This window comes from Vicugna pacos, chromosome 10, assembly GCF_048564905.1.
Source record: "Vicugna pacos chromosome 10, VicPac4, whole genome shotgun sequence".
NCBI classification, from domain to species: Eukaryota; Metazoa; Chordata; class Mammalia; order Artiodactyla; family Camelidae; genus Vicugna; species Vicugna pacos.
In genome coordinates this window covers 74341174-74362078 of record NC_132996.1, presented here as the reverse complement: position 1 = coordinate 74362078, position 20905 = coordinate 74341174, and the positions used below count along the sequence as shown (strand labels likewise).

Below are 20905 nucleotides of genomic sequence, written 5' to 3'. Positions count from 1 at the left end.
TGGTCCCACCCCCCCGTAGCAGCCATGTGAGGGGCCATGGGAGAAGGCCTGGGTGCGCAGGACGCTCACGGGGTGGCGTGGGCTGGGCTTGGGATGCTGAGGGGCCAGCTAGGGGGCTCATGACCCAATGGCCACAGGCAAAAGGGCAGGGGCCCTACAGGCAGGACCTTCCCAAGCATGCTTGAGGGAGGCTGCGTGCGGTGGCCTGACACCTGGAGACAGGCCTCGGGGCGGCTGTGAGCTCAGGACGAAGGATGGAGGGTGGACCCCCTGGGGGGCTGAGCTGCCGTCCACGAGACTGAAGGGCTCAGAGCAGATGGCGGCGGGGGTACCCTGGGTCCCCACACGTGAGGCTGGGGGCAGCGGGCCTCGGCTGGGCTACCCTGAGAGGCCAGAAGCTCGGTATTCGGGGAGGGAAACAGCGCTGGTGGCTGGAGTGCAGTCTGAGGCAGTGACCCCACTGTGTCTCTAGGGAGGGGTGTCCCCCGCTGCCCCACCACCCACCACCCTTCAGTCTCCACTGCCCTGCTGAGCTCTGGGGCTGGAGCCCTGGCGGAGAGGGTCCCCTGCCCTGCCACTCCTCCCTGGCCACCCTGTCCTGCCCCAGCGGCAGTCTGAGTCATGGGGTCCCAGGCCCCCTCTCGGGGCTCCCCACAGAGTGGTGCCCACTGCTCCGAGCTGGCAGCCCCAGGGTGCAGAGCCCTCCAGCAGGTCTTTCCCAGAGGAGAACGACAAGAGAGCCGGGGTGTGTGGCATCTGCCCAGGACCACCGCCCCCAACTCTGGCCCCACAGCCCTCTCAGGCCACCTCTCGTGCTGGGAGCCCTGCAGGCCTGCAAGTCTCCACCCTCCCCTTCCCCACCACTCCTAGGCTGCCTGGCAGCTCTGGCCTCCTTCCTCCGACCACACTGGTGCCATAGGTTTGAAGGCAGGCAGGAGGGCTGGGCACTGCCTGCAGAGAGCTGCTGAGCTGAGCCCGGGAGCCCCCTGCCTACCAGCTCTCTGGCGGCCCAGCCACTGGCGGAGGGGCACGGGTGCTGGAGGGAGCCCTCCCCGCAGCCCAGGTAGGGGAAGGGGGCAGGTAGGGGAAGGGTTGCACACTCCTTGGGCGCCTGGGGCCGGGTGCAGGGTCTGCTCTCAGGTACCAGTTCCTGGTAAGGGGCCGCTCCACGCTGAGGAGCCGCGTGCTTATGCCTGAGCCTGGGGTGCAGTGGGGCGCCCCTGAGTGGGCTCAGTGCCCTCTGGCTCCCGTTGCCTGGGCGGGACTGGCTCTGCTCCCCCTGCAATTATCTGTGACACTGTATACTTCCCTTCTCTTGATGTGTGCCTATATTTGCTGTGAAGACAATAATTAGAGGTAAAATCACAATTGGAAAATGAGCCTGAGTGTTCGAAGGGCAGGGTGATTAGGGAGGCCGTGGGGCTCCCCAGCAGGAGGGCTCCCGAGGGCCTGCTCTCCACTCCCTGCCTCCAGGGACTCCAGGTGGGACTGGAACCCGAACTTCCCACCCCAGCACACCCAGGGCGGTAGGGAAGCTTCACCAAGGAGGGGTACCTCCATGCTGGGCTTTGAGGGGTGTGTAGGAGTCCGTGGGCAGAGGACTTTCAGGGACAGCGGCAGCAAGCAGAGGAAGACGAAGGCTGAGAGGGAGCCACCAGGGCTCTAGGACGAGGCCCAGAGCAGCCCCTGCCCCCCTGCTGTGCGCTGTGGCCAGGGCCCCAGCGCACAGGCCTGCAGGCAGCTGGCTGTGGTGGGCTCATGCCTGACGGCACGTGGCTCGTCCAGGGCACCTCCTCCCCTGCTTCTCTGTCCTCTGGGGCTTTCTGAGCGGCTGTGCACCAGCTGGTTCATGGAGCCACCAAGCTTCCTCGTATGCGAAGTGATGGTGGTAACAGTCCCCCACGTCACACGGCCCCCGGGGCGCAGTCTGCAGTTTGGCTGTCATGATTATCGGTGGCAGTGACAGCAGCCATTTAATTGCCCAAGAGTCACCTGCGTCGCTGTTCAGTCCTGTCTGTTGGAGGCTCACTTCCTTTCCTTCTGGAAGCAGGACCACATTTCTCCCCACACACTGTGGCTCCCGCCCCCCGAGGACATGCTTGCAAGGGTGTGTATTCACCGGTGTGCGGCATGTGCACTGAGTCATGAGGCTCACCCGTGGGGCGCTTCTGGGCCGTCGGTGTCTCCCTGGGAGCTCCCGCCTGTTCTGTTTGCGGCTGGTCCGGCGTCTGTCCTGCGTGGTGGGGACCTGCAGGAGCTCGTGCCCCAGGGAGTGGCTTTGCCACCCATTGGTGCTGGTCCTCTTTTCCTTGTGGCCTCAGTTGTCTGCGGGGCTCACCCGACAGAAGTCTGCCTTCAATGCTGCGCTGCCCCTGCTGGCGTCTGCGTCTGGGCCAAGACCCACCTCGTGTCGGAGGGCAGGGTTGGTGCCAGCTGTTCTGGAGGCTGTGAAGTCCCCGTGCCTCCGCTCTGAGTTACAGGTGCTGGTGCAGCTCCCCGGGCCTTCTCTGCTCTCCCCCTGACCTGGAATCATAGGGCTTGTGCGCCAGATCAGAGGCAGCTGGCAAGAGGCCCCAGGAGCCCGCAGCCCTTCCCCGGCAGAAGACGGGATGCAGTGGGCTCACCTGCAGCGCCTCTGTCCTTCCCGGAGCCCGGGGCTTCCGGCTTCCACCAGGCCTGGCCCCTAGCCCTCGTCCCTCTCTTGCCCCTGGGGGCACACTGGTGAGCTCACTGGCCCACAGGGTGATGCTGCGGCTGCAGGGCTGCAGGGCTGCTGAGGGGCCCTGGTTGAGCTGAGGACAGGCAGTGCTGGGGAGGAGGTGGGGCTGAACTTGTGAGGCACTCAGACGGACGGCCAGACACAGAGATGCGTGGCCCCCTGGGAACATGTTTTCAGTGTATGTAGCAAAAAACTCATTTCCCATATAAAGCAAAAGGTTCTGTAGACGGGTAAGAATCAGCCCCACAGCAGTGGTCAGTGACCATGAGACGCTGTCAAGGTTGCAGTTAAAGCAGCAATGACAGGGTTGGCAGAGCGTGAATGAGACAGAGTGGGCGTCCTGCGATCCATGCCCCTCAAAACCCTCAAAACCCAGAGAAGCTGCAGTGCTGTGGTGAGCAGGTTGGCCTACAAGGGGCTATGTCCCAGCCCCCCAGTGCTGGACACAGCTCCAGCCACGGCACTCACCTCCATGCCCGTCGGGGAGCACAGGTCACCTCAGAGAGCATCAGGGTAGGGCCCAGGTGCTGGAAGCGGGTGCAGGGCATATCGGCCATGGAGGGTCTGGCGCAGGGTGGAGGGCAGCTGGTGGCGGGTGGGCTAGGTTGGAAGAGGCGCTCCTGAGGCTCTGGCAGCATCCCAGCCGGGGGCAGGGGAGGCGCCCAGCTGTGCGCACGTGGCCAGGGGCAGCGACCAGGACCCCGGGGCCCTGAAGTGTGGTGGTGACCGCAGGTAGCATCCTGTCCTGCGGGGGGTCTGGGGAGGAGGGCCGCAGGGTTGCAGCTGCCCAGCGAGTGGCCTTGGGCCTGTCCTGGTGTCCTGGGGAGAGCAGTGAGCTGGACACAGGCATGGGGGCACCTCTGTCTAAGGGTCAGCAAGCCAAAAGGAGGGTGACGGGTGCAGGTGGCAGGACAGCAGAGGCTGAGGTATGGGGTGGGGGCGCCGTGTGAGATCTTGAGGGGCCCGGCAGGGTGTGGCCCTAGACCTGCTGAGGGTGCCAGGGCTGCAGCTGAACATCTGGGGAAGGGACACTAGGTGTCACTGGCCTAGGAGCAAGGGCTGGAGGAGGCGGCAGAGGGCTGATCCCGCGGGAGATGTGGTGTGGGGCAAAGTGACGTCGGATACAGCTTCTGGGCAGTGATCGAAGAGCATGGGAGGGCAGACGGTGGCCATGGGGTCTGGCTCAAGACTGGCTGGGCGGGGTCAGGGGGTGCTGGGTCCTGACGCCGAGCGAGGGGCCTGGGTTGGGTGTGGGCGGGTCAGGGCCTGGGCTGTGGCCCGGACGGGTCTGAGGGCCCCTCTCTCGCCCCCAGGCCTCGTGAAGCTGGGGATTCACTGTGTCACGTGCCAGAAGGTGGCCGTCAAGATTGTCAACCGGGAGAAGCTCAGCGAGTCTGTCCTGATGAAGGTGAGCCGCGAGCGGGCCTGTGGGCGGGGCCGAGAGCAGCGGGGCGGGCTTGGGGCGTGACCGAGAGCCGCGGGGCGGGAATATGGGCGGGGCCAAGGACAGTGGGTTGGGTCTGTGGGCGGGGCCGAGGGCAGCAGGGCGGGCCTACGCTCGGGGCAGAAAGCGGCAGGAAAGCCAGCCCTGGGGTCCTGCTGTTCCCAGCCTGGGGCACAGCCCAGGTGAATCAGGACCAGCCCTCTGCCTCTGAGCAGGGAGAGGAAGGGCTCGGTCCCAGGAGGCCTTGCAGCCTCTCCTCCTTCCCATCCCCCTCCCTCCCCCCTCCCTCTCCAGCCCTGGTGGGGTCTGGTCCCCTTTAAGGACTGACTTGGAGGACTCCTGGGCAGCGGTCCAGATGCTCAGTGGGGAGGGGACTGCCCAGGCCTTGGGTTCCCCATCTGTCTGCACTCCTCTGTTCAGATGTCTGTCCACTCTAAGCCAGCTAGTGGGGAGCAGACTTGGCTCTGCCTTGCCCTCCAGGCATATGGGGACAAGAAACCAGGAGGGTGGAGACTGGTGGGGGCTGGTGATGGGTAGTGATATCAGTGAGGACCCCACCGGCTGGTGGGGGCAGGGGGGGACTTAGGGGGCCTGATTGGGGACGCTCGGGGGACCCACGATGGGCTGGTTGTAAGGGAAGGTGGTGGTCACCTGGATGGAGGGGCAGCACTGGTGGCAGACAGGCAGATTCCCACCCTGCCTTAGCCAGAGTGGGGCAGAGGGGCTGAGTCTCACCTGTTAATTTGGGCGCCAAATTTAAGATGCCCACGAGATACCTGAGTGGGGAGATGGGAGCTCAGTGGAGGGGACCTTGGGGTGTAACTGGGGTCCAGCCCCTTGAAGGGCTGGCAGGAACCAGGCGCAGCCAGTGGAGAGGCAGGGGGGTATCCCTGCCCTGTGTGATGGAGGGGTGGAGACCCCAGTGCTAGGCTGGCCTGCTCCAAAGCCCAGTGCTGCCCGCACGGGCCCATGCAGCATCCTGAGGGCAGCGGGTGTGCTGTGTCTGTGGCCCCCATGGCCTGGCCCCACATGGCCCAGGAGAGTGGTGGATGGTGCCTGGCAGGGATGAGCCCGGCCCTGCCACGACTGCACTCCCTCTCCTGCAGGTGGAGCGAGAGATCGCCATCCTGAAGCTCATCGAGCACCCACACGTTCTAAAGCTGCACGACGTCTACGAAAACAAAAAATATTTGTAGGTATTACTGGGTCCGGAGAGCCGGGGGGCCACAGGGCACGGGGCCTTGGGCTGGGGCCAAGGAGGGAGCCATCCAGGAGTGGGCTGGAGGACTGGCCCCAGGCCTTGGCACACTGCTCCGTGACCAGACCCACAGCCAGCTGGGCGGGGACTCTCAGAGCCACCTGCTTGAGCCACCAAAGTGGGGATAGAGCCTCCTGGAGGCGCTGGGGGCAGGGGTTACGGGGCAGGAACAGCTCTCCCTGCCCTGTCTTGCGTCCCAGTGAGCCTCGGGAAACCCCTACTCTGTCAGGGCTTCCTTGGACCACCCCCCGCTCCCCTGGAGCCCCCATCTGCTCGCCTGCAGGCGTGGGGAATGCAGGCCAGCTGACCACCTCTCACCCCAGCCTGCTGTCCTGCCGTTGGTGTGGCCGACCTTCTGTCACCAGCTCGGCCACCAAGGCTGGCAGAAATCTCAGCGTGGGCAGACCTGAGTGGAAATCCTGCTCCATCCCCATGCCCCCAGCTGAATGACCTCAGCAAGCTCACCTTTGGGTGTGGGCAGTGGCCACTCCCAGGGTCAGCGCAGGAGACAGCTCTTCCACTACTGTGTGACTGTAGGAAGGGCCTGCTGTGCCATGGCCCTCAGGGAGAGGCCCCACCAGTGTGCTCCCTGGAGACGTGGACTGAGTGAGGGAGTGTGAGGGGGCAGCAGGGCTGGCCTGGCATGACCCCCTCAGGCCCACTGCTCCAGGGGCCCCTCAAGGCCTCGAGCCCAGCCCTGACTGGGCACTGGACACAGGCAGACTGGCGGCCCCAAGTGGCCATCCTCAGTCTCCGCAGGCAGCACTGTTCTGGGCAGAGGAGGTGGGGGCAGGGCTCCTAGCCTCCCCTTCCTCCTCTGTCATCCCTGCGCCAGCCAGGGACCCAGTGCATGAACGGCAAATGCTGAGTGTTTATCTACAGACGGGGCGCCGAGAGCTGCCCTGCATCAGGGGGCCCTGAGAGGAGCAGGGACAGCAGTCACCACAGGCCTGGGGAGGGGGTGGGAGGCAGGTGGCGGTCCCTGGGCCTCTGGCACTGCTGAGCTGGAGAAACTCGGCCACCATCAGGATCAGGATGAGGGACAGGCCCCCCAACCCCGGCTGGCCTGACTGGGGGCTCACCTGAGGTGGAGGCAGGAAGCACGGAGGGGCCTGGGACAGGAGCGAGATGCTGGATAGGAGGGTGGACAGGCAGCCAGCTAGGTCCTGCTGGGCTCAAGGCCCTCCCAGGCGTCCCAAGTCCTGAGGCGGCCCAGGGAGCCTGGAGACTGAGGAACAAGGTTAGGGCCTCTGGCACTGAGGGCTCAAATCCCACCCAGTGCCCCCACCCCATGTCTCCAGCCCCTTTCTCCCCCAACCCCACCCCTCCTCTTCCCTGCAGACTGGTACCTTGTGCCCCAGGGGCTGCCTCCATCCCTACTGGTCCCTCTATTCCTGCAAGACCAGCTCCAAAGACAGCCAGTCTCTCCTCTTCTGTCCCCAAGGCCCACAGCCTCATCCCCTCTCACCCACTTTCCCTCCCCACGCCACCGCAGCCCACCAGGACCACCCCCTCACAGCTCCCAGCAGCGGCTCCTCAGGGACTGTGCTTGGCCCTCCAGGCATCAGTGTCCATGTGTCTTGGACCACCCCCCACCTCACCCCAGAAACCAGCCCCCTCAGGCGCCACATGAGGAGGCTCAGCTTGGACACACTCCACTTCTCATTTGGTAGCTTCAGAGGGGTGTGGGGACCCGCACAGCCTGTTACCCCAGCCAGAGCCTGGACACCTTCCTGCCCTCAACCTCCCTGTCCTGTCTCCCCCACCCCTCACCCCACAGCCCTGCGCAGTAGCCCTGTGGGTCCTTGGTCCCTGGACCCCCGCCTGGTCACATGATGCCTCTGGAGGCTGGACTAGCCGGCTGCTCCTCCCTGCCACGTGGGCTGCTTGGCATGGGCACATGGAGTCTGGGGCGCTGTTGGAACCCAACCCCTCCAACAGCCAACCCCAGCCCCCCTGCACCATTCGGGCCACGCTGAGCCAAGTCAGGGGCAGTCACCACCCGGCCATCTAGCCACACCCACCTAGACCCTTCTCCCAGCTCTGGACCTGTTTGAGGCCCCAGCTGTGCCCTGCCCCCTACCCATGCTGTTTTGAGGTCTGCCTTGCTGGCCAGGGCTCTCTGAGGGCCCCAGTGTCAGATTCATACACCCTGCTCCAGGAGCCCCATCTGGGCAGGCCAGGAGGGGCCTGGAAGGGCCACACCCCAGGCACGCATGAGGGTCAGCAACCATGGGGTCCCTCTCCCCTTGGGGCCCAATGTGGTCCTGATCTTGGGCCCCTGGCTCCAGAGGGCTCCTCCAGCGCCGCTGCCCTGGAGGCGGGGGCGGAGTGGCCCACATAGTCGAGGATCGCACTGAGATGGGGTGGTGGTCCACGGCTTCAGGCCAGTGGTGCCCTGGCTGGGTAGCCCAGAGGTGGGCTGGGCTCGTCACGCGCGCCCACTGATGCCCGCCCATCCCCCTAGATACCTGGTGCTAGAACACGTGTCTGGTGGAGAGCTCTTTGACTACCTTGTCAAGAAGGGGAGGCTGACCCCCAAGGAGGCCCGGAAGTTCTTCCGGCAGATCATCTCAGCACTGGACTTCTGCCACAGCCACTCCATATGGTGCGTGCCCGTCCCCCAGCAGGCACCCCCGTCCCACCAGGTGTCCCCCACCCCTTCCAGGTGCCGCCCCCCCCGTCCCTGCAGGTGTGCCTGCCCCCTCCTGCTTTCCTGCCCCCCATCGGACAGCATATGCTCTACTGACCCCCTTTGGGGCATCAGAAACCTTTCTGCTGGGTGCTCACCCAAGGCTCTTTGGCTTTTTCAGGGGTCCTGGGGCCCCCTAAGTCTGAGGGCCTCAGGTTGGGCTGGGCCCAGAGCAGGTGTAAGGCGGGAAGCAAGGGGGGCGGGAACCTAGGGAGTGAAGCAGAGTCTGCCCCTCCCTGCAGCTAGTCAGCATGTGAGAGACCTCTGATTGGCTGCTGGTGACATCACCAGGCTGCGTTGCCATTGGCCTTGGGCTGTGCGGGTGGGGTTTTGGGAGGCCAGGCAGCTCCCAGCCTGCGAGCCTCAATCTCGCCTTCCTTCACAGCCACAGGGACCTGAAGCCAGAAAACCTGCTGCTGGACGAGAAGAACAACATCCGGATCGCGGACTTCGGCATGGCGTCGCTGCAGGTGGGGGACAGCCTGCTGGAGACCAGCTGCGGGTGAGCCGCGCCCTCGGCTGGCGGTTGCCAGTTCCGCACGGGCTGGCCTCTTGCAAGGCGCAGAGCCTGGCCCCGAGATGCCCAGCCAGGTGGCCCCCCAGCTCCAGGCCCCCGACTCGGCAACCTGCAGCCTGGGCGGGAGGCAGGGCCTGCCTGCCATGTGCAGTTCAGCAAGGGGGCAGCAGGTGACCCGCCTGGCCCAGAACATCCCTCAGCGCTGTGGCCAGGCCCTGGGAGCTGCCCGCCCCGCCTGGGGGTGAGGCTGGTGTGCCAGCTTCCTGCTGTATTCACTCGTGGTGTGCCTGGGCGGGGGCGCTGGGTCACGCAGCACGGTCCTTCCTCTGATGACCGTCTCCCTGGGCTAGGACGGATGGGCAGACAGTCTTCAGTGCAGTGAAGTGCATGCTCCCCAGGAGCATGCAGAGGGGGTGAGGTTGTGGCGGAGTGGGCACCAAAGCCCTGTGGCCTCCTGGTGGGCCTGAGGGCCCCACAGCGGGGCATGCATCCCAGGCGGAATACGTCGGGGACAGCAGGGGGCACCCCTCCCTCCGTCACCAGCTGCTCCGGTCCAGGGGGCGGGGCGAGATGTCCAGGGGGCGGGGCGGGTTGCCAGGTGCCCTCAGTCCTGAGCCTCCTGCTCTGACTGCCGCTTTTGCCTTCAGATCCCCCCACTACGCCTGCCCCGAGGTAATCCGGGTAAGTAGCCCCCACCACGTCCCCACCCTGCCCCCGCCCGTCCAGGGTGGCCGCTCTGCCCCAGAGCACGCATACCCCCGGGCCTGCGCCTGGCCGCCAGTCCGACACCGCCCTCGGGGTGGCTCCTCCCAGACCCTCCGCCTGGGCCCCTCGGTCCCCGCGAAGACCCCGGCCCTGCGCCCCCGCCAACCGCACTGCGGTCCGCAGGGGGAGAAATACGACGGCCGCAAGGCAGACGTGTGGAGCTGCGGCGTGATCCTGTTCGCCCTGCTGGTGGTGAGCGCCCCGCCCCTCCCCCCCGCCCCGCCCGCCCCGCTCCGTCGGTCCGCCCCCGCGGTGACCCGGTCCCGCCCGCAGGGGGCGCTGCCCTTCGACGACGACAACCTGCGGCAGCTGCTGGAGAAGGTGAAGCGGGGCGTGTTCCACATGCCGCACTTCATCCCGCCCGACTGCCAGAGCCTGCTGCGTGGCATGATCGAGGTGGACGCGGCGCGGCGCCTCACGGTGCGTCCCCGGCCCCTGCCGCCTCCGCGCGGAGGGCGCGCGGGCGTGTGCACGGGGGCGTGTGCGCGCCGGCAGTGAACCTGTGCAGGTCGCTGGGGGGGTGTGCCGCACGCGCGCACGTGCTGGCCAAGCGCCACTGACGCCTGTCTCTCACCCTCATGACCGGCTGCGGGGGCTGGGAGCGCAAGGGTCTGAGGGAAGCCCCCACTTCTGAAAGAAGCCCCAGCCGGCCGTCTCTGCCTCCTCTGGGCATGGCTGGTGCCAGGATGGCAGGTCCCAGGGCAAGGGCAGCCGGGCTGCCGGGCTGGCCTCTCCAGGACGGGGCTGGCGGGGGTGGCCGGGTGCTCAGGAAGCCGACCTCCCCAACCAGGCTCCCCAAGTCAGGATGGAGAGTGGGGCTGGCCCTGAGCCTCCTGCTCACACCTGCCCCCAGCTCCTCCCGCACAGGTGGGCCGGGTTCCTGGCTGCTTGCCCCCTGCTCTCCTCTCAGGCCTTCTGCCCTGAGCCCCTGGGGGCTCCTGCCTCCCACACCCTGACCTGCGCTCTCTGCCCCTGCCTGCAGCCCCCACTCTCACTGCTGTCTCTAGGTTGGCATTTTCTCTTCCACCTGGGGTAGGCAGGGTCAGGGGTGCTAGCCTGGAGCCTCTGGGAATGCTGCCCTCCCCTGTCCATCCAACCCCCTACCTCCCCCATCCCCCTACCCACCTCTGTTCTCTTTGGCTTCCTATCCTGCTCTAAACCCACCCGTCTGCCTCCCCCCTCCCCCTCCCCCTTCTGTCTTCCTCCATCTCCATCCATCTCCCCCTGCCCTCCTCTCTCCACCTTCCTGTCCCCCTCCCCGCGCTCCTGCTCCTGCTCCTGCTCCCTCTGGCCTCCTAACGTGGCCTCTGCTCCTTCCTCGTACTAACTCCCTGTTTCTCTTTCCTTGTAGCTAGAGCACATTCAGAAACACATATGGTATATGTAAGTAGCTTTTCCTCCCCTCATCACCTGCTTTGCCTGCCGCTGTGGCCTGCAGGGCCTACTAGGGAAGGCGGGAGGGGAGGGCCCGGCCCAGCGCAGGCCTGCCTCCAGCCTCGGGCCCTCGGGCCCCCGGCCGGCCTGCGCTGGGCACAGGCAGGACGCAGGAGGTGTGCAGGGGCTGGGCGCAGGGAGAGCAGCAGGACTCAGGGGCCCCAGGAAGGGCTGGGGCGGAGGAGCCTCAGGCCGGCCAGCAGTGAGTGACCCATGGCGTTGTGCCCTGTCTCCCCCAGAGGAGGCAAGAACGAGCCGGAGCCAGAGCAGCCTGTCCCCCGCAAGGTGCAGATCCGCTCGCTGCCCAGCCTGGAGGACATGGACCCTGATGTGCTGGACAGCATGCACTCCCTGGGCTGCTTCCGAGACCGCAACAAGCTGCTGCAGGACCTGCTGTCCGAGGAGTACGTGTGGGCCGCGCCAGCGGCAGGGGCCTGGCGGAGGCTGTGGGTGGGGACACCGCCCTCCAGGAGCCCCCATCCAGCCTTCTCAGCGCCTCTCACCCACTGCAGGGAAAACCAGGAGAAGATGATTTATTTCCTCCTCCTGGACCGGAAAGAAAGGTACCCCAGCCACGAGGACGAGGACCTGCCACCCCGGAATGAGATAGGTACAGGGGCCGGGGGTGGCCCGGCCTGTGCCCCTCCGGGCCCAGCCGGCTGCCTGGCCTGACCCCCGTCTGCACGCAGACCCTCCCCGGAAGCGTGTGGACTCCCCGATGCTGAACCGGCACGGCAAGCGGCGGCCCGAGCGCAAGTCCATGGAGGTGCTGAGCGTGACCGACGGCGGCTCCCCGGTGCCCGCGCGGCGGGCCATCGAGATGGCCCAGCACGGCCAGAGGTGTGTGCCTTGTGGGAGGACCCAGCGCTTCGCCCCCTGGTGCCCTGGCCTGCTCAGCACCGGCGCCTCTCCCGGGCTGTGCCTGGCCTGGCCTGGCCTGGCTCTTCTCTGCCACCCACCCCGGCCGTGGGGCTGGGCTGAGGCCTCTGGGCAGGGCTGGACTGCTTGGGCTGCACTGGCTGTGCTGAGCTGAGCTGAGCTGAGCTGAGTGGGGCTGCACTGGGCTGGGCTGGGCTGGGCTGAACTGGGTTGATCTGGGATGAACTCTAGGCTGGGCTGGGCAGAGTTGAGCTGGGGTGGGCTGGACTATACTGAGCTGGACTGAACAGAGCTGCACTGGCAGAGACTGGGCTGGACTGGACTGGGCTGGGCTGATCTGGGCTGAACTCAACCAGACTGGGCTGGATTGAGCTGGGCTGGCCTGGCTGAGCTGAGCTGGACTGGAGTAAAGCGGGCTGGGCTGAGCTGGGCAGGGCTTTGCTTTGTTGACCTGGATTAAACTGGGATGGGTTAGGCTATCCTGTACAGGACTGGGCTAAGCTGAGCTGGATCTAAGTGGATGAGCCGGGCCGGGCAGAGGTCAGGTTCTGCTCAGAGCCAGCAGCCCAGTAAGCTTGTCCCTGCTTGACGCTGGCCCCGCGTGTGGGCTGCCTGTGGCCGTGCAGGGGTCAGGGACGTGCACTTGAGGGGTGGGCTGTAATGAGCAGGTCTGGGCTGTCCAGACGGACCTCATGGGGGAACGGAGGGCATCGGGTCCTGCAGAGGCTCAGTTGATTTAGGGCTGGCTGGGTGTGACCAAGCGTTGCTGCTTAGGCAGGGACTTCAGTTTGGGGACAGCCCTGGGATCTGGGGACAGCCCTTGGGCCTGAGGTCTCAGCAGCCCTGGCCACGCCTGGTCAGCTGGGTACTGGGTACTGGGCCAGCCAGGTCTCTGAGTAACTGCAGGGCCATTGGGCCACCATCACGATGAAACTGGGCTGACCAACTCACAGGCCACAGACCCCACCCCTCACCCCAGGGGTTCCAGGCGCTCCCTAGGGACCCAGGCTGGCTCAGCCACTGATCTGGAGTCCCAGCCTCTGGGGGCCTGCTGCCAGGTCTCCAGACAGCTGTGGCCCCTGCCCATGGGCCCCAGCACTGGGGTGGGGGGAGGGGGGCCGGAGGCGGGGCCTTGCTGGCCGCGGTGCTGCTTGTTACGGGTGCACCTTTCCTGGTGGGGCCCCGGGGAAGCGGGGCCGCCTGCGGTGGTCCAGGCGGGGAGTCGCCTCTTCCCAGCCCACCTTTCCCCAGCCTTGCCCTTGGCCTCCTGTCTGTCACCCACAGGGCAGGCTGAGAGCTGACCAGCCCCCCGCCGCATCAGCCACCCACACCCCTCACACCCCACCTGCCTGGGGCAGGACAGGGCTGGGCGTGGGCGGCCGCCTGTCGTGACTTCTGCTCTGCCTTCCAGGATGGGGTCAGGCGTGTACCGCCCCAGGTCACCAGGAAGCCCCTCCTCGTGGCCCTTACCCACCTGCTGCTGCTCCTTGGCCTCTGCTTACTCTCTGGCTTGGCCACTTGTCGCCACAACAGGCCACACCCGCTGGGGCTGGAGGGGTCCTGGGGCTGATGGTGGTGCCAGGCACCCCACAAAGCCTGGCCAGGCCATGCTGCCTAGCAGGGCACCAGGGCAGGGTGCGCAGTGGCCCCGCGCTCTGCTGCCGGACCCCCCTCACGGGTGTGTGCCCTGGCTTGGGGCCAGGCAGGCTGTGCCCAGCTCGGAGCTGCGAGGTCGGCCTCCCGGGCCGCCTGGCAGGGCTGCGTCAGTAACTCTGTTTTCTCGCTTTGTTCCCGCTGTAGTAAAGCAATGTTCAGTAAAAGCCTGGATATCGCTGAAGCCCACCCCCAATTCAGCAGAGAAGACAGGTATACACCCTGCCCACCCACCCCGCCCCCAGCCCCCAAGATGGCAGCGGGCCTGGCGGCAGGGCTGCGCCCCTCCCGTCCAGCAAGCCGGGGGAGGGGCCCAGGAGGCGGCGTGGGGCTGCTGGGGTGAGGCTGGCGGTCAGCCTGAGTGGGGCTGGGAGACTCAGACTCTCCCTGCCCTGGGACCCCTGTGCTGCAGCTGGTAAGGCCCCTCCCCTGGTCTGCCCTTGCCCTGTGGTCAGTGGGCCTCTGTGCCCCGGCTGACCTTCCCTCCCCCATCCCACATTGGCCCGTGTCCTCAGGCTACCCTGCTGCCCACAAGGGCCAGAGTGGTGGTGGTGGCCCAAGATGGCTGCGGGCTCCCCAGGAAGGGACAGGAGTGCCCACACTGGGGAGTCTCGGCTCAGGGCCCGGCCTCCGAGTGCCACTCGCTCTGTGCCCCTCCCTGGCTGCCCTCCTGCTGGCACCACCCTTCCTGCAAGTCAGTGTCCAGGGGCCGCTCGGTTAGACAGCAGGGCGTGGACACAGCTTCGTCCCCTCCCCCACTGCTGCTTTTCTGCTTTCCTTGTGGCGGCAGCAGGCTCATGGCTGGCTTGTGGCCACTGTCCTGCCGGCCGAGGCTGCTGGGGTGGGCGCCAGCTGGGACTGACTGGCCCCTCTGCAGCATCTGAAAGCTTTGGGCCCAGGCCTGGCTCTGGGTGTGGTACTGGCCGCGGGCCGGCGGGGCTGAGGACGCTGAGAGCTGGGTCTGCACCGCACCCTGTTCCGTGGCTGCACCAGGCTCGGGGGAATTGGAGGGTCACTGCCTTGGGGCCCCAGCCCACAGGTGCTGGGGACTGGCCAGCGTGGGTCCGGCTCTGCCCCGTGGCCCAGGGGCTGAGCTGCAGTGTGGGCAGGTGGGTGGGCTGGTGGTGGTGTGGACGGACGGCCTTCACTCTTTGTCCTCTTCTCTCCTGTGGCTGCCTCGACCCCTCCGGTTTCCTTCCTCTAAGGATGGCAGGTGCCGGCGCCCAGGGGTGAGCGGGCGTTTGCTTTCTCTCGAGGCCGCGCATTGTGGTGGAGCGAGGCCCGCAGGCCTGGCCCTGCCCTGAGAGGTGTCCAGCTCCTGCCCTGAGGGGGTGGCAGCTGTCTGTGTGTCTTGGCTGGGCACACTGGACCAGTGGCCTTCCTTCTGGCCGTGCCCAGGTCTGCAGGCTGAATGGGGCCAGGTGTGGGCAAAGTCCACCTCCTGCTGATGCCCATCCCAGCTGTGTCTTGCCCAGGCTCTCATGGTGTGAGCGACGGGAGGGCCATGGGCAGCTCTGGGCCGGGCAGGGTGGCTGTGGGTGTGGAGGGGCTGGGCTGGTGCCAGCTGGTGCCAGCTGGTGCCAGCAGGTGCCACACGCCTGAGTGTGAGGTGCAGGACTTGGGGCCGTGACAGCTCAGCCTTGTGGCGGGGGGGGGGGGTCAGCCAGGCTCAGGGCAGCCGGGATGCGGGGAGTGCAGCCTGTGCAGGGGCGCAAGTCTGTGCACGGAGGCCCCCGCCTCCCCTCATCCCTCCGTTCACCCAGGCTCCCGAGATTCTCGCTAAGGGCTCCTCTGTGCTGCCCTGGGCCTGGGGCCTTGGACACAGGGTACCTCTTGTGTGCAGGGAAGGAGCCACCAGCCACCCACTGGGGGGCTCTGATGGGGCCCCCAAGGGGCTGTGGGTTCTGGGCCTGCTGAGAGGTGGGGTGGTGATGGCAGGACGGCCCTGGTCATGGCCAGGTGTGCACCAGACCAGGTCAGCCTCGGGGCTCTCAGCCAGGGCTCCAGGCCTCTCGGAGGGCCCACCTGGGGAAGGCTGGGACCCCTTCCGGATCTTAGCCACCCCCCCCACGCCTGTGTCCCCAGGTCTAGGTCCATCAGCGGTGCCTCCTCAGGCCTCTCCACCAGCCCACTCAGCAGCCCCCGGGTGAGTGACGCTGCCCTGCCTCCGCCCCCGGTGCACACCAGGGTGGGCGGCTTGGCGGACCCCCGCCTGCTGCTGGGCTGCCGCGTGGCGGCGGCTGCTCCTCTGCGGGCTCTGGCTCCTTGCTAACTGCACGTTTTTTTGTTTTGTCGTTTGTTTTCTCGTGTGTTGTTTTCTTTTGTGGCAAACGCTCCCCCTCCCATGCCTGCCTGCCCCCACTGGTCCTGGTTTGCGGTCCCCCGGTGCTGTGTGTGTATGCGGTGGGGGGTGGGGCATGCGCTGTGGCTGCCTGCCTGGTGGGTGCCCCGGTTCTCTCCCTCCTGCCCTCTGCGCCTGCCCTGTAGCCTGTTAGAAAGTTTGTCCTGCCTCCCCCGCCCCCCGAGGTCCCCTTCGTGGCCTGCTCCCCAGCCACCTCCATGGAGCCGGAAGCTTGCCGGAGCGCCTCTCGGCCCGGACACATCCTCCCTCCACAGGCCGCCCCGCGGCCCAACCCCAAGACCCAGACCTTGCCGAGCAAGGCCAAGCTGACTGACAAGCCGCTGCAGGGCACCAAGTCCAACCCATTCCCGGCTGGCACCCAGGCCCGGCCCCCTGTCCCGGGGTGCCTCAGCCCCCAGCTGGCCCTGCCCCCAGGCCCACCTGCCCTGCCGGCCCCTGCCCGGCTCCCACCCGCTGGGACTGAACCAAACACCAAATCTGTCCCCACCATACAGGTGACCCCTCACCCCTCTCCGAGGGGCAGTCCCCTCCCTACCCCCAAGGGGACGCCCGTGCACACGCCCAAGGAGAGCCCGGCTGGCACGCCCAACCCCACGCCACCGTCCAGCCCCAGTGTGGGCGGGGTGCCCTGGAGGACACGGCTCAATTCCATCAAGAACAGTTTCCTGGGGTCACCCCGCTTCCACCGCCGGAAACTGCAAGGTGAGAGTGTCTGGAGGTGGTGAGGTGTGCAGTGAGGGGGCTGCAGGGGAGCACCACCCATCCTGGCCAGCTGGGCAGGAGGGGTTGGGTTTGGAGGAGCTGCTGCTCCCCTTTGGTGGTTCATCCTGTGTCCATAAGGCAGTGCCAGGGGCCCACTCGGCACCGAGATGCCCATCTGGCAGGCGTGGCCTTGGGATCCCTGGCTCTCTTGTTCCCCTTTCGCCTCAGGTGGGGCTGCCTGGGCCCCATGGAGGAGAGAGGGCCAGTGGGTGGGTGTGGGTGTGGATGATCAGGAAGCCCACAGGACTAGGGCAGAGGTGGGCAGCCTGCCCCTGTGTGCTGCGTGCCGAGGGTCAGTTGGCACTGGTCGGCCACCAGGGACCACCAGCCGCACAGCACAGCCGCCAGGTGGGGCGTGGGGGGCAGGTGTCATCTGTCCCTGGATAGCAGGGCTGGCTGGAGACCAGAGAAGGCCTGGTCCAGTTCAGCACCAGGAGGCAGGACAGCTCCCTGGGGCCGAGGCTCCTGCAGCTACAGCTGTGGCCAGGGGCCGGGGGCTGACCTGTGTGTGGGTGCTGTGGACAGCGCCCTGGCTCTGCAGTACAGGGGCCCTGGGGGGAAAGGGTGGCGTGGTCACACCTTCTCTCCCTGTCCCTCCCTTGTGCATAGTTCCGACGCCCGAGGAAATGTCCAACCTGACTCCGGAGTCGTCCCCAGAGTAAGTCCCCAGGTTGAGTCAGCTGTTACCTCCCTCCCAGTGCCTGGATGCAGACTGTGGGGGCCGTGGGGGATCCTCCCACGTGTTAGGCCAGGGGGATCCATGGAGGGCTATGGAGCCCTCTGGTCCTTCTCTTTATGGCCATCTGCTTGTCCCCGGGCCCCTCTCAGTGCTGGTATCCCTGCATCTCCACCTTGAGTGCCAGGCTGGGGGCGTGGGGCGGGGAGGGAGCTGCTCTTCCCAGCTCTGCTCAGAAGCCACAGACTGGCGGGGAGCCTGGGGCTGGGGGCAGCAAGGGACAGCATGGCCATGCCTTGGAGTGACAGTCCACATCTGCTGAGAGCCCTGGCCTCCACACGGTGGAGGAGGGGGGGAAGCCCTTGGTGGCCAGGCATGCGGTGCCTGCAAGGGGCAGCCTCCGCCGGGGGGGGGCACTGGTGTAGATGGGCTGCCCAGCAGCGAGCACAGCCCAGAGTGTGGCCAGACATCTGGATGGAGGGTTCAGGGAGGAGGTGTCAGAAGAGGAAAAGGCATGGAGCGGCTGGCAGGAACACATGTCCAGGGGACGTGGCCTTGGCTGAGGCCAGGACAGACCGAGCCCTTGGCTCACTGTCGTGCAAGAGGAGGATACGGGGCTGCAGTCCATCCTGGACGGTCTGGACGCCAAGTTCCGTGTGTGTGGGGTGAAGACTCCGCAGAGGCCCCACCCCCTGCTCTCCCCACCTCAAGCGTGAGAGTGAAATGCAGAGGGGCAGACGCAGGGCAGGGCCGCCGTGACCTCACAGGCAGCCTCTAGAGGCAGGCAGGTGGGCCGGCTGCCATCACCACGTCCAGGTTGCGCAGGGCCTGCAGCCACAGCAGGTGTGTCGGGTGCGGAGCCCCGCGTCAGGGTCATGGGCACGCGGGCAGCCGGCCCGGAGTGCAGGGATTCGGGGCCTCTGCCGACCCGCTGGTGACCTGTCAGGCAGTCTTCTGCTGTCATCAGACACTCTCACGACTGCGTCTGTAACGTAATTGTTACGTATTTCCAAAAAGTTAAAAAACTGCCGACAGCACCCCAGTGCGACGGTGCGGGTGGCTGGGGCCTCTCCTCCCGGTTCTCGAGTCCTTTGGTGACCTCGCCCCCTTCCTGAGGATTCTGGCTGGTGCCTGTCCCCAGTGGGTGTGGCTGATGGGAAGGAGCAGACCTGGGTGGCCCCAGGGGGCGCGGTGCACCCCCCAGCGCCTGCTTCTACAGACAATGTGCCCTCGTGCCCTGAGCCCCGCCAGTCAAGGCCCCAGAGGGATGAGCCCCTGTGTGTGGGGCTGCGGTGTTCGGGAGCCGGCAGGCACGACTGTGGGGCTGGCCTGTCTGAGGCTGCGGGTCCTGGAGGCAGGAACTTCCAGCTGGGGGCCGCTGCACCCCTGAGTCTGATCTGCTGGCTGCAGGCCGGGACTTGGGCCTGTCTCCACCTTGCAGTCTTGAGAATTCTGTCTTCCGGGAACTCTCAGCCTCCGGCCCTAAGGCTTTAGACGATCAGACAGGGCCCGCCGTGTCTTGGAGGGAGACCTGCTGTGCTTGGAGTCTGGAGCCCACCCCAAAGTTCCTCTCAAGAAGCAACATCCAATGCTTGGCCACACAGGCCCAGCTGATGCCGGGTCAGGCCTTCCTGGCCTACCCAGGCTTCTCTCACACCAGATGCCGAACTGCTGGCGTCCCACAGCACACAGCTGAGCTTCCACTGTTACTCCTCGTCGAGGGAGGAGAGGGCAGGCGCCCCATCCGTGAGCTCCCCAGCCTGCGCCCCCGAGCTCCAAACACCCCGCAGAGCCCACAGCATGTGAAGGAAGTGGAGGTGGCCCCGTGCCGGTGTGGGGTCAGAAAGGACCTGTGTCCCTGCGTCTCTGCGTCTGCTGTCGGGGATCCTGGGCCAGACACAGAGGCCAACTCCAGCCACAGGAGCAGAAAGGGCCCTGGAGGGCAGGATGGTTGGTGGAATCGGGCAGGAAAAAGGGAAGTCTCCCAGCAGGAAACGGCCACCCAAGCCCCAGGACCAGCCGGAGAGCGCTGCTGGGCATTGGACCCCATGGCTCATCCTGCCAGCCCAGCCGGAGCAAGACGCAGGGCCCGGCCAGTCGGCCCTGGCCCTGTCCAGCCTGGACTGGCACACGTGGCAGTGGGGCCCTGGCCACGTTTGCGCTGGCGCTGCCCAGCTGTGAGTCAGCAGTCACTCGTGACAAGCTACTCCCAACAGCACACGCTGACCACCCGGTCTCCGTGGGTCAGGCCCAGCTTTAGTGTCCAGTGGTGGTCGTCTCGAGGCTCAGCTGGGCAGGCTCTGCCACCAGCTCATGGGGTCACTGGCAGGATTTGGAGTCCTTGCCACGCAGGCCTCGTGGTCACATCATGTCCACCACCCCCATCGCATCAGGCAGCTTTGTCAGATGGAACTCCGGCCTTCTGTGAGCTGACCTCAGAGGTGATGCCGTCGCTTCCCCACGTTCTCCTGGTCAGAAGCGAGTGCCGGGCCTCATCCGTGCCCGAGGGAGGGGCTGACACAGGCGTGAACCCAGGGAGTCAGCAGAGGGGTCTCCTGCACTGGTGTGCACTGTTGGGAGGACCCTGTTTCAAAGAAGTGTGGCCTCAGGTGCTGGGCAAGTGATAAGACCGGCAGAGGACAGAGTAAAGGGAGGTCCTGGGCATCTGTGACGGTGCCGCCAGCCTTGGGTCCCGTGGGGCATGGCCTCTGCCCTGCCGGACACAGTGGCTGGGCCCCCAGGATTTGAAGTGACCACCATGTTCTGCAGAGTGACTTTGGCTGGGCCGCAGGGATGCTGGCAGCCCGGCGGCCACTGGTCCCCAGATGGAGGGTGGCCCGCCAGGTGGGAAGGGCAGGTAGCATCCAAGGCCCCAGCCCCTGCCATCTGCACCGTGTCTCCCGTCCATGCCTGTGCTGTCCCACCTCCCTCCCGCACCCTGCCTGCTCCCCATGCGCCCCCAGGCCGGGGCACTCTTTTCCAGGAAGCTGCAGGGGTGTAGCTTAGCAAAGTACCTGGAGACATGAGAAAAGTGAGGCTGGGGCTCACGGTGGACTCAAGGGCAGGGCACCAGCCCCCATTCTCCCTTCTCTTCTGGGGGGAGTCTAGTGGGCACTGCCCAGCCCCAGGCAGGCAGGGGAAGGCGGAGGGGTGAGGCCCAGGGCTGTGGGATTAGCATGAGGGCTGTGGAGTCAGGGCCTGGAGGGTCAGGGCCAGGGTAGAGGTTCCCTGACATAACCAGCCCCTCCGCCCCCAGGCTCGCCAAGAAGTCCTGGTTTGGGAACTTCATCAACCTGGAGAAGGAGGAGCAGATCTTCGTGGTCATCAAGGACAAGCCGCTGAGCTCCATCAAGGCCGACATCGTCCACGCCTTCCTGTCGGTGAGCCTCCGGCCATGGGGGACACTCGCTCTGTGCGCGTGCTCACTGCGCAGCCCTGGCCTGGGCCGTGGGGCTAGCGCTTTGAGGAGACAGTGGTGGACAGCAGCGGCTGTGCTGCGTGCCGGCCCAGACGGGGCTGCGCTGTGCTGGAAGGGGGCGCGGGGACAGGGATGGGCCTGGGAGGACACCTCACTGAGGGGTAGGGGCGGAGGGTGCTGTGAGGAAGGGCCTCTGCTGGGTCTGGCGGACGTGCCCGAGGCCTCAGAAACTGTCCCCGGGGGCCTGGCTCGTCTCAGTGTGCCGTCTGCCCACCCCACACACTACTGGCCTCCGGCAGCCCCTCTCCACCCGCTGGTGGCTCTCC

The 20905-nt window shown here is 66.5% G+C and overlaps 1 protein-coding gene across 11 annotated transcripts in view; it reads left to right on the top strand.

The window, feature by feature from the left end:
* The window catches only part of BRSK2 (BR serine/threonine kinase 2), a 61374-nt gene that overhangs the window by 33689 nt on the left and 6780 nt on the right, over nt 1–20905 (top strand). For 6 of the 11 annotated variants that reach the window (XR_012076875.1, XR_012076874.1, XM_072970562.1 and 3 more), the window contains exons 2-17: nt 4033–4127; nt 5270–5355; nt 7889–8029; nt 8499–8615; nt 9278–9311; nt 9519–9587; nt 9669–9815; nt 10747–10778; nt 11069–11233; nt 11342–11439; nt 11519–11669; nt 13509–13574; nt 15447–15507; nt 16218–16425; nt 17095–17143; nt 20418–20541. Coding sequence is in view for 9 of the 11 variants with exons in the window: in XM_072970562.1 (XP_072826663.1) it covers nt 4033–4127; nt 5270–5355; nt 7889–8029; nt 8499–8615; nt 9278–9311; nt 9519–9587; nt 9669–9815; nt 10747–10778; nt 11069–11233; nt 11342–11439; nt 11519–11669; nt 13509–13574; nt 15447–15507; nt 16218–16425; nt 17095–17143; nt 20418–20541 (1643 nt within the window). In the remaining 2 variants the exon portion in view is untranslated. Of the gene's footprint in view, nt 1–4032; nt 4128–5269; nt 5360–7888; nt 8030–8498; nt 8616–9277; nt 9312–9443; nt 9588–9668; nt 9816–10746; nt 10779–11068; nt 11234–11341; nt 11440–11518; nt 11670–13508; nt 13575–15446; nt 15508–16217; nt 16426–17094; nt 17144–20417; nt 20542–20905 lie in introns of those variants that run through there. The other 5 variants (XM_072970564.1, XM_072970560.1, XM_072970558.1 and 2 more) reach the window with 2 other exon arrangements.